Source organism: Anomaloglossus baeobatrachus, chromosome 7, assembly GCF_048569485.1.
Source record: "Anomaloglossus baeobatrachus isolate aAnoBae1 chromosome 7, aAnoBae1.hap1, whole genome shotgun sequence".
Taxonomy (NCBI): domain Eukaryota; kingdom Metazoa; phylum Chordata; class Amphibia; order Anura; family Aromobatidae; genus Anomaloglossus; species Anomaloglossus baeobatrachus.
In genome coordinates this window covers 60,598,222-60,611,573 of record NC_134359.1, presented here as the reverse complement: position 1 = coordinate 60,611,573, position 13,352 = coordinate 60,598,222, and the positions used below count along the sequence as shown (strand labels likewise).

The 13,352-nt window shown below is 50.3% G+C and overlaps 1 protein-coding gene across 1 annotated transcript in view; it reads right to left on the bottom strand.

The window, feature by feature from the left end:
- Positions 1-13,352, bottom strand: part of CDCA7 (cell division cycle associated 7) — a 28,408-nt gene that overhangs the window by 2,980 nt on the left and 12,076 nt on the right. The window contains exons 4-9 of the mRNA XM_075317347.1: positions 9,922-10,179; positions 8,145-8,219; positions 7,805-7,996; positions 912-1,052; positions 642-791; positions 49-185 (exon numbers count right to left, since the gene is read on the bottom strand). Of these exons, the coding sequence (XP_075173462.1) occupies positions 49-185; positions 642-791; positions 912-1,052; positions 7,805-7,996; positions 8,145-8,219; positions 9,922-10,179 (953 nt within the window). The remainder of the gene's footprint in view (positions 1-48; positions 186-641; positions 792-911; positions 1,053-7,804; positions 7,997-8,144; positions 8,220-9,921; positions 10,180-13,352) is intronic.

Sequence of the window (13,352 nt, the reverse complement as noted above, 5' to 3'; positions counted from 1 at the left end):
AGCGCAGTCACAACTGTTGGGAAATTTTATTGTAAGAGAAAGCAATACCTGCTCAGATAGGCATGTACGTTATCATAGCCGTGGTACTTGGCCAGGTAAACCAATACCCCCGTGGCACACCGGCCTTTACGCTGTCTGCAGAAGCTGCAGTTACAGATCCCTCTGCAGGGCGGGCATGTCCAATCCTGAAAGGAAAAGGTAAAGCAGAAAAGTTAAGTAAACGTCACTGTCCACACTATATATATTAAAAAAAAAAATATATATATATATATTTATATAAATATAATATTAAATATATAATAAATTAAATACAAATATTAAATATAAATATATATATATATATATATATATTATATATTACACACACACGTACGTATATACATACATATATATATATATATATATATATATATATATATATATATATATATATATATATATATATATATATATATATATATATATATATATATATATATACACACATACATATATACATACATACGTACGTACATTATATATATATATATATATATATATATATATATATAATATTTGTATTTAATTATATATTTAATATTATATTTATTTAGTTTAGTTTAATATATATATCTATCTATCTCTATCTCTCTCCAACTTACTGGATCTAGCAGCGCTGTCTTCACTTCTTCACCATATCGATTCCTTAGACAGGGGCCACAGAACTGGCCGCGAACGCCCATGCAATCAGGATTCCTGCAGTTGGTTTTTGTGTCTATTGTTTTCTGGCGACATTGATGACAGGTTGAACCCTAAGTAAAAACAAGATACAGCCAAATTTAAAGGATATATGAAGTGATCTCTGGAGCAGTTTGGAGCTATGCAGTCTCATTTCTTCCTGGTATCTGGCAGGGCGGGCAAATGATACTCACTGTAACTCTGTTGTAGACTTTTTCTCGTCCATTGACGCAGATGGCGTCCAGTTCCTCTTGTGTTATGTCTTCAATTGGTCGGACAACATGGGGAATAGTCAACGAACTATGCCGGCGGAATCTGGGCACATAACTTTCATCCTGTAAAGGAATTTAACATTATGGTCGATCTTTATCAAAAGAGCATCAAAATGCTGTTTCTAGTACAAATGAATGAAGGGAATTTTGTTTACTTACCGTAAATTCCTTTTCTTCTAGCTCCAGTTGGAAGACCCAGACAATTGGGTGTATAGCTTCTGCCTCCGGAGGCCACACAAAGTATTACACTTAAAAGTGTAAAGCCCCTCCCCTTCTGCCTATACACCCCCCGTGCATCACGGGCTCCTCAGTTTTGGTGCAAAAGCAGGAAGGAGGAAACTTATAAATTGGTCTAAAGTAAATTCAATCCGAAGGAAGTTCGGAAAACTGAAAACCATTCAACATGAACAACATGTGTACACAAAGAACAACAGCCCGAAGGGAACAGGGGCGGGTGCTGGGTCTCCCAATTGGAGCTAGAAGAAAAGGAATTTACGGTAAGTAAACAAAATTCCCTTCTTCTTTGTCGCTCCATTGGGAGACCCAGACAATTGGGACGTCCAAAAGCAGTCCCTGGGTGGGTAAAATAATACCTCGTAATAGAGCCGTAAAACGGCCCCTTCCTACAGGTGGGCAACCGCCGCCTGAAGGACTCTCCTACCTAGGCTGGCATCTGCCGAAGCATAGGTATGCACCTGATAGTGTTTCGTGAAAGTGTGCAGGCTCGACCAGGTAGCCGCCTGACACACCTGCTGAGCCATAGCCTGGTGCCGCAAAGCCCAGGACGCACCCACGGCTCTGGTTGAATGGGCCTTCAGCCCTGAAGGAACCGGAAGCCCAGAAGAACGGTAGGCTTCGAGAATTGGTTCCTTGATCCACCGAGCCAGGGTTGATTTGGAAGCCTGTGACCCTTTACGCTGGCCAGCGACAAGGACAAAGAGTGCATCCGAGCGGCGCAGGGGCGCCGTACGAGAAATGTAGAGTCTGAGAGCTCTCACCAGATCCAACAAGTGCAAATCCTTTTCACATTGGTGAACTGGATGAGGACAAAAAGAGGGTAAGGAGATATCCTGATTCAGATGAAAGGGGGATACCACTTTAGGGAGAAATTCCGGAACCGGACGCAGAACCACCTTGTCCTGGTGAAACACCAGGAAAGGAGCTTTGCATGACAGCGCTGCTAGCTCAGACACTCTCCGAAGTGATGTGACTGCTACTAGGAAGACCACTTTCTGCGAAAGGCGTGAAAGAGAAATATCCTTCATTGGCTCGAAGGGTGGTTTCTGAAGAGCCATCAGCACCCTGTTCAGATCCCAGGGTTCTAACGGACGCTTGTAAGGAGGGACTATGTGACAAACCCCCTGCAGGAACGTGCGTACCTTTGGAAGTCTGGCTAGGCGCTTCTGGAAAAACACAGAGCGCTGAGACTTGACCCTTAAGGGAGCCGAGCGACAAACCCTTTTCCAATCCGGATTGAAGGAAGGAAAGAAAAGTGGGCAAGGCAAATGGCCAGGGAGTAAAACCCTGATCAGAGCACCAGGATAAGAATATTCTCCACGTCCTGTGGTAGATCTTGGCGGACGTTGGTTTCCTGGCCTGTCTCATAGTGGCAATGACCTCTTGAGATAACCCTGAAGACGCTAGGATCCAGGACTCAATGGCCACACAGTCAGGTTGAGGGCCGCAGAATTCAGATGGAAAAACGGCCCTTGAGACAGCAAGTCTGGTCGGTCTGGTAGTGCCCACGGTTGACCCACCGTGAGATGCCACAGATCCGGGTACCACGACCTCCTCGGCCAGTCTGGAGCGACGAGGATGGCGCGGCGGCAGTCGGACCTGATCTTGCGTAACACTCTGGGCAACAGTGCCAGAGGAGGAAACACATAAGGCAGTTGAAACTGCGACCAATCCTGAACTAATGCGTCTGCCGCCAGAGCTCTGTGATCTTGAGACCGTGCCATGAATGCCGGGACCTTGTTGTTGTGCCTGGACGCCATTAGGTCGACGTCCGGCATCCCCCAGCGGCAACAGATCTCTTGAAACACGTCCGGGTGAAGGGACCATTCCCCTGCGTCCATGCCCTGGCGACTGAGAAAGTCTGCTTCCCAGTTTTCTACGCCCGGGATGTGAACTGCGGATATGGTGGATGCTGTGGCTTCCACCCACAGCAGAATCCGCCGGACTTCTTGGAAGGCTTGCCGACTGCGTGTTCCGCCTTGGTGGTTGATGTATGCCACCGCTGTGGAGTTGTCCGACTGAATTCGGATCTGTTTGCCTTTCAGCCACGGCTGGAACGCCTTTAGGGCAAGATACACTGCCCTTATCTCCAGAACATTGATCTGCAGGGAGGACTCTGGCCGAGTCCAGGTACCCTGTGCCCTGTGGTGGAGAAAGACCGCTCCCCACCCTGACAGACTCGCGTCCGTCGTGACCACCGCCCAGGATGGGGGTAGGAAGGATTTCCCCTTCGACAATGAAGTGGGAAGCCACCACCGAAGGGAGGCTTTGGCTGCCTGAGAAAGGGAGACTTTCCTGTCGAGGGACGTCGACTTCCTGTCCCACTTGCGGAGAATGTCCCATTGAAGTGGACGCAGATGAAACTGCGCAAAAGGAACTGCCTCCATTGCTGCCACCATCTTCCCTAGGAAGTGCATGAGGCGCCTCAAGGGGTGTGACTGGCCTTGAAGGAGAGATTGCACCCCTGTCTGTAGTGAACGCTGTTTGTCCAGCGGAAGCTTCACTATCGCTGAGAGAGTATGAAACTCCATGCCGAGATATGTCAGTGATTGGGCCGGTGTCAGATTTGACTTTGGGAAATTGATGATCCACCCGAATCTCTGGAGAGTCTCCAGAGCAATGTTTAGGCTGCGTTGGCATGCCACTCGAGAGGGTGCCTTGACAAGCAGATCGTCTAAGTAAGGGATCACCGAGTGTCCCTGAGAGTGTAGGACTGCTACCACTGTTGCCATGACCTTGGTGAAGACCCGTGGTGCTGTCGCCAGGCCGAAAGGCAATGCCACGAACTGAAGGTGTTCGTCCCCTATGGCGAAACGCAGGAAGCGCTAATGCTCTGGTGCAATCGGTACGTGGAGATAAGCAACTTTGATGTCGATTGATGCTAGGAAGTCTCCTTGGGACATTGAGGCGATGACGGAGCGGAGCGATTCCATCCGGAACCGCCTGGTTTTTACGTGTTTGTTGAGCAGTTTTAGGTCCAGAACAGGACGGAAAGATCCGTCCTTTTTTGGCACCACAAACAAGTTGGAGTAAAAACCGTGACCCTGTTGCTGAAGAGGAACAGGGATCACCACTCCTTCTGCCTTCAGAGTGCACACCGCCTGAAGGAGAGCATCGGCTCGCTCGGGGGGCGGAGATGTTCTGAAGAAACGAGTCGGAGGACGAGAGCTGAACTCTATCCTGTAACCGTGAGACAGAATGTCTCTCACCCAACGGTCTTGTACCTGTGGCAGCCAGGCGTCGCAAAAGCGGGAGAGCCTGCCACCGACCGAGGATGCGGTGTGAAGAGGCCGAAAGTCATGAGGAGGCCGCTTTAGAAGCGGTTCCTCCGGCGGTCTTTTTAGGACGTGACTTAGACCGCCATGAATCGGAGTTCGTCTGACTCTTCTGTGGCCTGTTGGACGAGGAGAATTGAGACCTGCCCGCGGGCCGAAAGGACCGAAACCTCGATTGTACCTTCCGTTGTTGAGGTCTCTTTGGTTTGGGCTGGGGTAAGGATGAGTCCTTTCCCTTGGACTGTTTAATGATTTCATCCAATCGCTCACCAAACAGGCGGTCGCCAGAAAATGGCAACCCGGTTAAGAACTTTTTGGAAGCAGAGTCTGCCTTCCATTCACGTAGCCACATGGCCCTGCGGACTGCCACCGAATTGGCGGATGCTACCGCCGTACGGCTCGCAGAGTCCAGGACAGCATTAATGGCGTAGGACGCAAACGCCGACGCCTGAGAGGTTAATGACACCACCTGCGGAGCAGAGGCACGTGTGACTGCATTAATCTCAGACTGACAAGCTGAGATAGCTTGGAGTGCCCATACGGCTGCGAATGCCGGAGCAAAGGACGCGCCGATAGCCTCAAAGATGGATTTCAACCAGAGCTCCATCTGTCTGTCAGTGGCATCTTTGAGTGAAGCCCCATCTTCCACTGCAACTATGGATCTAGCCGCCAGTCTGGAGACTGGAGGATCCACCTTGGGGCACTGAGCCCAACCCTTGACAACGTCAGGGGGGAAGGGATAACGTGTGTCCTTAAGGCGCTTAGAAAAGCGTTTATCTGGACAAGCTCGGTGTTTCTGTACTGCCTCTCTGAAGTCGGAGTGATCCAGAAACGTACTCATTGTACGCTTGGGAAACCTAAAACGGAATTTCTCCTGCTGAGAAGCTGACTCCTCAATTGGAGGAGCTGGGGGAGAAAGCTCCAACACCTGATTGATGGACGCTATAAGGTCGTTCACTATGGCGTCTCCCTCTGGCGTATCTAGGTTGAGAGCGGCTTCAGGATCAGAATCCTGATCTGCCACCTCCGCTTCATCCTCTAGAGAGTCCTCCTGCTGAGACCCTGAGCAGTGTGATGAAGTCGAGGGAAGCTCCCAGCGAGCCCGCTTAGGCGGTCTGGGACTGCGGTCCGTGTCAGAGACCTCACCTTGGGACCTATGAGTCACCCCAGGAGCACTTTGCTGCTCCAACCGAGGGGGGCCTGGGGTCAATGATTCAACAGTGCCCGGGGCCTGTGTTACCGGCCTGGACTGCAAGGCTTCTAGTATCTTAGCAGACCATTTATCCATAGTCTCAGAAAGTTTGTCAGCGAATACTGCAAACTCCGTCCCTGTCACCTGGACAGTGGTAGCAGGTGGTTCCACTTGGGCCACCAGTGGCAGAGGCTCCGGCTGAGTAAGTGCCACAGGGGCCGAGCATTGCACACAATGAGGGTAGGTGGAACCTGCCGGTAGTATAGCCGCACATGAGGTACAGGTTGCAAAGTAAGCCTGTGCTTTGGCACCCTTGCTTTTTGCGGACGACATGCTGTTGTCTCCTCTGAGTACAGTCCGGGAGGGTATATAGCCAAAAACCAACAGTGCGACCGTACAGAGTAAATATGTAGGATATAAACCTATATATATATATATACACTTAGGCACCCAGGGGGGCCAGCACCTAGAAACAGGTGCGGCTTACCGACCGCCAAAAGCGGTTGTGTGACCACCAGATTCCCTGCCTGGATCTCCCAGAGCCGTGTTGTCTCTCCTCTCCAGCTTCAGAAGTGCTGACAGGAATGGCTGCCGGCGTTCTGTGAGGAGGAGGGGGCCGTGGGCGTGCCCTAGAAAGTGCGGGAATCTGGTGCCCCACGGTGCTGAGTGAGGGGGGAGGAGGATACAAAGTATGCTCCAGCCCTCAGCGCTGACGTCCAGTGCAGCGTCCGTCCCTTCCCCTGACTGGCAGGCCCGGGGGCGGGAATATGCGGTACTAGGCCGCAGAAGCCGGGGACTAGAGTTATAAGCGCGGCCGGCAAACAAGCGCGGTCAGCGCGGTAGTCCCGGCGCACTAACACGCCCAGCAGTGCTGCAGCGTGTATGACACAAGCGCTCCATGCGCCGTCCCCAAGGGGACACAGAGTACCTTACAGTAGCAGGGCCTTGTCCCTGACGATACCCAGCTCCTGTCCAGCAGATTCCCCAGGGGCTGCGGAGGGAGCACGGTCCCAGTGTCTGGAGACCGATTAGGATCCCACTTCACCCAGAGCCCTGCAGGGATGGGGAAGGAAAACAGCATGTTGGCTCCTGCCTATGTACCCGCAATGGGTACCTCAACCTTAACAGCACCGCCGACCAGAGTGGGGTGAGAAGGGAGCATGCCGGGGGCCCTATATGGGCCCACTTTTCTTCCATCCGATATAGTCAGCAGCTGCTGCTGACTAAATTGTGGAGCTATGCATGCATGTGTGCCTCCTTCGCACAAAGCATAAAAACTGAGGAGCCCGTGATGCACGGGGGGTGTATAGGCAGAAGGGGAGGGGCTTTACACTTTTAAGTGTAATACTTTGTGTGGCCTCCGGAGGCAGAAGCTATACACCCAATTGTCTGGGTCTCCCAATGGAGCGACAAAGAAAATAACATTGCAATATGTAAGGGTTACAATTCAGAAAGAAAACAAAAAAAGCCAACACCAGTAGCAGTGCAAGGAGAAAAAAGGTGGACAACAAGCAGCTGTTACCTATAGAATGGATTTTGCATAATAAATTAAGGCTATGTGCCCACGGGACAACGTACCCGTGGATTTTGCCGCGGAAAACCTGCAGATTTATCTGGATTATCTAAATAAATCCGCAGGTTTTAGCAAGCACAGACACTCCCCATGTTATCCTATGGGATTTGGGGAGTGCTGTATCAATGGTGCGGCATGAGCGGCTGCGGAATATGCTGCGGATTTCCCGCAGCCGCACGTAACTGCATTTCAATTATTCATGCGGAAATATCTGCAGAATTCCCGCCTCGCCACTATGGAGATAGACGCCTGGACTTCCGCAGGTCTTTCCACACTTGTCCCGCAGGTTTACCGCAATAAAAATGCACGAATCCCGCAGCAATGGATAGCTGCGGATTCTGGCCATCAGCTGCGGTAAACCTGCGGACAAACCTGCGGAAATATCCGCCGGTACATTGTCCTGTGGGGGCACACAGCCTTAAAGTGACCAGGTATGATTGTACCATACAGTGATCATTACAGATGCTCATACATTACAACTGCACTTTATGGTATCAATATTTATTATGATCAACCATCATAATGAGGAAGCACTTACATCCGACTCCTCGTCCATCTTTCTTTTTCTAATCAAATAGTAGCGGTCATCTTCCTCCTCGTCATCATCTGGGGTGTGGCTGGGAGGACCATCAACAAGAGATCTGGATCTGGTGTGAGGCCGAGAGCTTCTTTCTGGATTCCTTCTCAAATGTCCAGGAGTGCAAGGCGTTCTGGGAGTACGTTTTACTTTCTAAAGTAAGAGAATTACATGCTGAAAATAGATCACACGGCCTTCAAAACAAAAATCTGATTATTTTACGAATGGCACACTTACAACAGTAACATGTGTTGAAACCAAAAAGGAGAAGAAGAAAAAAAATCATCTGTCTGCAACTTACCAAAGAGGGAGAGAATGGGCTAGGGCTTGACCGGAAGTCAGGCATACTTTTAAGTTCTGCCATCAACTTTGCAAGCTGAAAAATAGAATGTTATAGTCTTAAAAAAAAAACAACAAATATAAAAGACATATACAAATATATTAGACAATGGAGCACACAACAAAACTCTCATAGTATGCAGGGAATTTAGGCTATGTGCCCATAGGAGGATGTATCCACAGGTACGTCCGCAAGTTTCCCGCAGCAGCTCCCCGGAATCCACAGCTATCCATTGCTGTGGTATTCCAGCGAAATATCTGCGGAAAACCTGCGGGTATTAGTGCGGCTTACCTGCGGACGTCCCGGCCTCTATCTCCATAGTGGAGGCCCGGAATTTCCACAGGTAATTCCGCAGAAATAATTGACATGCAATTACGTACGGCTGTGGGACATCCGCATGTTCTGCAGCCGCACGAATCCGCAGCATGGACACTGCACTCCCCATGTCCCATAGGATAACATGGGGAGTGTCTGTACATGCTAAAATCTAAGGATTTATCTGGAAAATCCAGAAAATCCGTGGATTTTCCGCAGATAAATCCGCAGGTTTAATCTCCCGTGGGCACATAGCCTTAAAGTGGTATCACACATAGCAAAGCAGCAGCGATCACAACCAGCGATCTGATCTCATCAGGATCGCTGCTGCGGTGTTACATGGTCGCTGGTGAGCTGTCAAATAGGCAGATCTCACCAGCGACCAACCCCCAGCCAACAGCGACGCGTGGAAGCGTAACTAAGGTAAATATCGGGTAACCAAGGAAAGCACTTCTCTTGGTTACCCGATATTTACCTTAGTTACTAGCGTCCGCCGCTCTCACGCTGCCGGTGCCGGCTCCCTGTTCCCTGCACTCTTAGCCAGAGTACACATCGGGTTAATAACCCGATGTGTACTCTAGCTACGTATGCAGGGAACAGGGAGCCGGCACTGGCAGTGTGAGAGCGGCGGACGCTAGTAACTAAAGTAAATATCGGGTAACCAAGGAAAGGGCTTCTTGGTTACCCGATGTTTACCGTGGTTACAGCTTACCGCAGGCTGCCAGACGTCGGCTCCTGCTCTCTGCTCGCTTCAGTTCGTCGCTCTCTCGCTGTCACACACAGCGATGTGTGCTTCACAGCGGGAGAGCAACGTCCAAAAAAATGAAGCAGGACATTCAGCAACGACCGGCGACCTCACAGCAGGGGCCAGGTCTGGATGTCACACACAGCGACATCGCTGCTACGTCACAGAAAATGGTGACTTAGCAGCGACGTCGTTGTCGTCGCTATGTGTGACACCACCTTTAGAGTGTGGGAGGAAACCCACACAAAATACAGGCAGAACTGATAATCATTCGACTTGGTGAGCTGGGGAGGGGGAGCGGGGGAGGGAAAACAGTCCTAAAGAACTAAGCCATGTTCACACCTTCAGTATCTTACATCAGTAATGTGTAAGCCAGAACAATCAGAGGAAAAGTATAATAAAAACACGGGCACCACTGCTGCATTTGTCACCATCTCGTTTTGGTTTACAAATACTGATGTGAAATATTGACCAAATACTCAACGTGTGAATGTGGCCTCAAGGCCATATCACCAGCCATGCACTTTTTCTATAAAATAAAAATCGAAATAAAAGAATTTACATGATAAAATATTTTCTTTTGGCAGATCTATGGTTAATATACAGTATCAAAACTGCAGGTCAGGACAGATTAGGTTATTTATCATACATGTAACCAAATTCAAACCCGTCACATACCATTTCTTTGTTTTGTTTGATGTTCATGGCACGTTTCGCTAAAAACTTGGGACCGCTCTCATTGTCGGACTCATCGAACTCATCCTTCTGTTTTTTCTTTGCCTCTGTCCGCGCCTCCTTCTTTGGTGGACTTATTTTTGGACTCCTCTTTGGTGGAAACTTCAGAGCTACTTTCAGCGGTATATTCTTTTTGGCCTGAGCTCTTGTGGACCTTCTAAGCATTTTAGGCCTTTCTTCTTCAGAATCAGAGTCAAGTTTCTTTAACAAAAAATAAAAATGTAAGATAAAGAAGGGAATTTTGTTACTTACCGTAAATTCCTTTTCTTCTAGCTCCTATTGGGAGACCCAGACGATTGGGTGTATAGCACTGCCTCCGGAGGCCACACAAAGCAATTACACTAAAAAGTGTAAGGCCCCTCCCCTTCTGGCTATACACCCCCAGTGGGATCACTGGCTCACCAGTTTTAGTGCAAAAGCAAGAAGGAGGAAAGCCAATAACTGGTTTAAACAAATTCACTCCGAAGTAACATCGGAGAACTGAAAACCATTCAACATGAACAACATGTGTACCCGAAAAACAACCAAAAATCCCGAAGGACAACAGGGCGGGTGCTGGGTCTCCCAATAGGAGCTAGAAGAAAAGGAATTTACGGTAAGTAACAAAATTCCCTTCTTCTTCGGCGCTCCATTGGGAGACCCAGACGATTGGGACGTCCAAAAGCTGTCCCTGGGTGGGTAAAGAAATACCTCATGTTAGAGCTGCAAAGACAGCCCTCCCCTACGGGGAGGCAACTGCCGCCTGCAGGACTCTTCTACCTAGGCTGGCGTCCGCCGAAGCATAGGTATGCACCTGATAATGTTTGGTGAAAGTGTGCAGACTCGACCAGGTAGCTGCCTGGCACACCTGTTGAGCCGTAGCCTGGTGTCGTAATGCCCAGGACGCACCCACGGCTCTGGTAGAATGGGCCTTCAGCCCTGATGGAACCGGAAGCCCAGCAGAACGGTAGGCTTCAAGAATTGGTTCTTTGATCCATCGAGCCAGGGTGGCTTTGGAAGCCTGCGACCCTTTGCGCTTACCAGCGACAAGGACAAAGAGTGCATCCGAGCGGCGCAGGGGCGCCGTGCGGGAAATGTAGATTCTGAGTGCTCTCACCAGATCCAACAAATGTAAATCCTTTTCATACCGATGAACTGCATGCGGATAAAAGGAAGGCAAGGAGATATCCTGATTAAGATGAAAAGAGGATACCACCTTAGGGAGAAACTCCTGAATGGGGCGCAGCACTACCTTGTCCTGGTGGAACACCAGGAAAGGAGCTTTGGATGACAGCGCTGCTAGTTCGGACACTCTCCGAAGAGACGTGACCGCTACCAGAAAGGCCACTTTCTGTGAGAGTCGAGAAAGTGACACATCCCTCAGAGGCTCGAAGGGCGGCTTCTGGAGAGCAACAAGGACCTTGTTTAGATCCCACGGATCTAACGGCCGCCTGTACGGAGGTACGATATGACAAACCCCCTGCAGGAACGTGCGCACCTGAGAAAGTCGTGCTAGACGCTTCTGAAAAAAACACGGATAGTGCCGAGACTTGCCCTTTAAGGGAGCCGAGCGACAAGCCCTTTTCCAACCCAGATTGCAGGAAGGAAAGAAAGACAGGTAACGCGAATGGCCAGGGAGATACTCCTTGTGCAGAGCACCAGGATAAGAAAATCTTCCACGTCCTGTGGTAGATCTTAGCAGAAGTGGACTTCCTAGCCTGTCTCATGGTGGCCACGACCCCTTGGGATAATCCTGAAGACGCTAGGATCCAGGACTCAATGGCCACACAGTCAGGTTCAGGGCCGCAGAATTCCGATGGAAAAACGGCCCTTGGGACAGTAAGTCTGGACGGTCTGGTAGTGCCCACGGTTGGCCGACCGTGAGATGCCACAGATCCGGGTACCACGACCTCCTCGGCCAGTCTGGGGCGACGAGTATGACGCGGCCGCAATCGGATCTGATCTTGCGTAACACTCTGGGCAAGAGTGCCAGAGGTGGAAACACATAAGGGAGCCGGAACTGCGACCAATCTTGCACTAAGGCGTCTGCCGCCAGAGCTCTTTGATCGCGAGACCGCGCTATGAAGGTCGGGACCTTGTTGTTGTGCCGAGACGCCATTAGATCGACGTCCGGCACCCCCCAGCGGCGGCAGATTTCCTGAAACACGTCCGGGTGAAGGGACCATTCCCCTGCGTCCATGCCCTGGCGACTGAGGAAGTCTGCTTCCCAGTTTTCTACGCCCGGGATGTGAACTGCTGATATGGTGGATGCTCTTTCCTCTACCCACATCAGAATCCGCCTGACTTCCCGGAAGGCTTGCCGACTGCGTGTCCCTCCTTGGTGGTTGATGTATGCCACCGCTGTGGAGTTGTCCGACTGAATTCGGATCTGCTTTCCTTCCAGCCACTGCTGGAAGGCTAATAGGGCAAGATACACTGCCCTGATCTCCAGAACATTGATCTGAAGGGTGGACTCCTGCTGAGTCCACGTCCCTTGAGCCCTGTGGTGGAGAAAAACTGCTCCCCACCCTGACAGACTCGCGTCTGTCGTGACCACTGCCCAGGATGGGGGCAGGAATGATCTTCCCTGCGATAATGAGGTGGGAAGAAGCCACCATAGCAGAGAATCCTTGGCCGTCTGAGAAAGGGAGACTTTCCTGTCTAGGGAAGTTGTCTTCCCGTCCCATTGGCGGAGAATGTCCCATTGAAGTGGACGCAGATGAAACTGCGCGAACGGGACTGCCTCCATTGCTGCCACCATCTTCCCTAGGAAGTGCATGAGGCGCCTTAAGGGGTGCGACTGACCCTGAAGGAGAGACTGCACCCCTGTCTGTAGAGACCGCTGCTTGTCCAGCGGAAGCTTCACTATCGCTGAGAGAGTATGAAACTCCATGCCAAGATACGTTAGTGATTGAGTCGGTGCCAGGTTTGACTTTGAAAAGTTGATGATCCACCCGAAAGTCTGGAGAGTCTCCAGCGCAACATTCAGGCTGTGTTGGCATGCCTCTTGAGAGGGTGCTTTGACAAGTAGATCGTCCAGGTAAGGGATCACCGAGTGTCCCTGAGAATGCAAGACTGCTACCACTGCCACCATGACCTTGGTGAAAACCCGTGGGGCTGTTGCCAGACCAAATGGCAGAGCTACGAACTGGAGATGGTCGTCTCCTATCACGAAACGTAGAAAACGTTGGTGCTCTGTAGCAATCGGCACGTGGAGATAAGCATCTTTGATGTCTATTGATGCAAGGAAATCTCCTTGAGACATTGAGGCAATGACGGAGCGGAGGGATTCCATCCGGAACCGCCTGGCGTTCACATGCTTGTTGAGCAGCTTTAGGTCCAGAACAGGACGGAACGAGCCGTCCTTTTTTGGAACCACGAAGAGATTGGAGTAA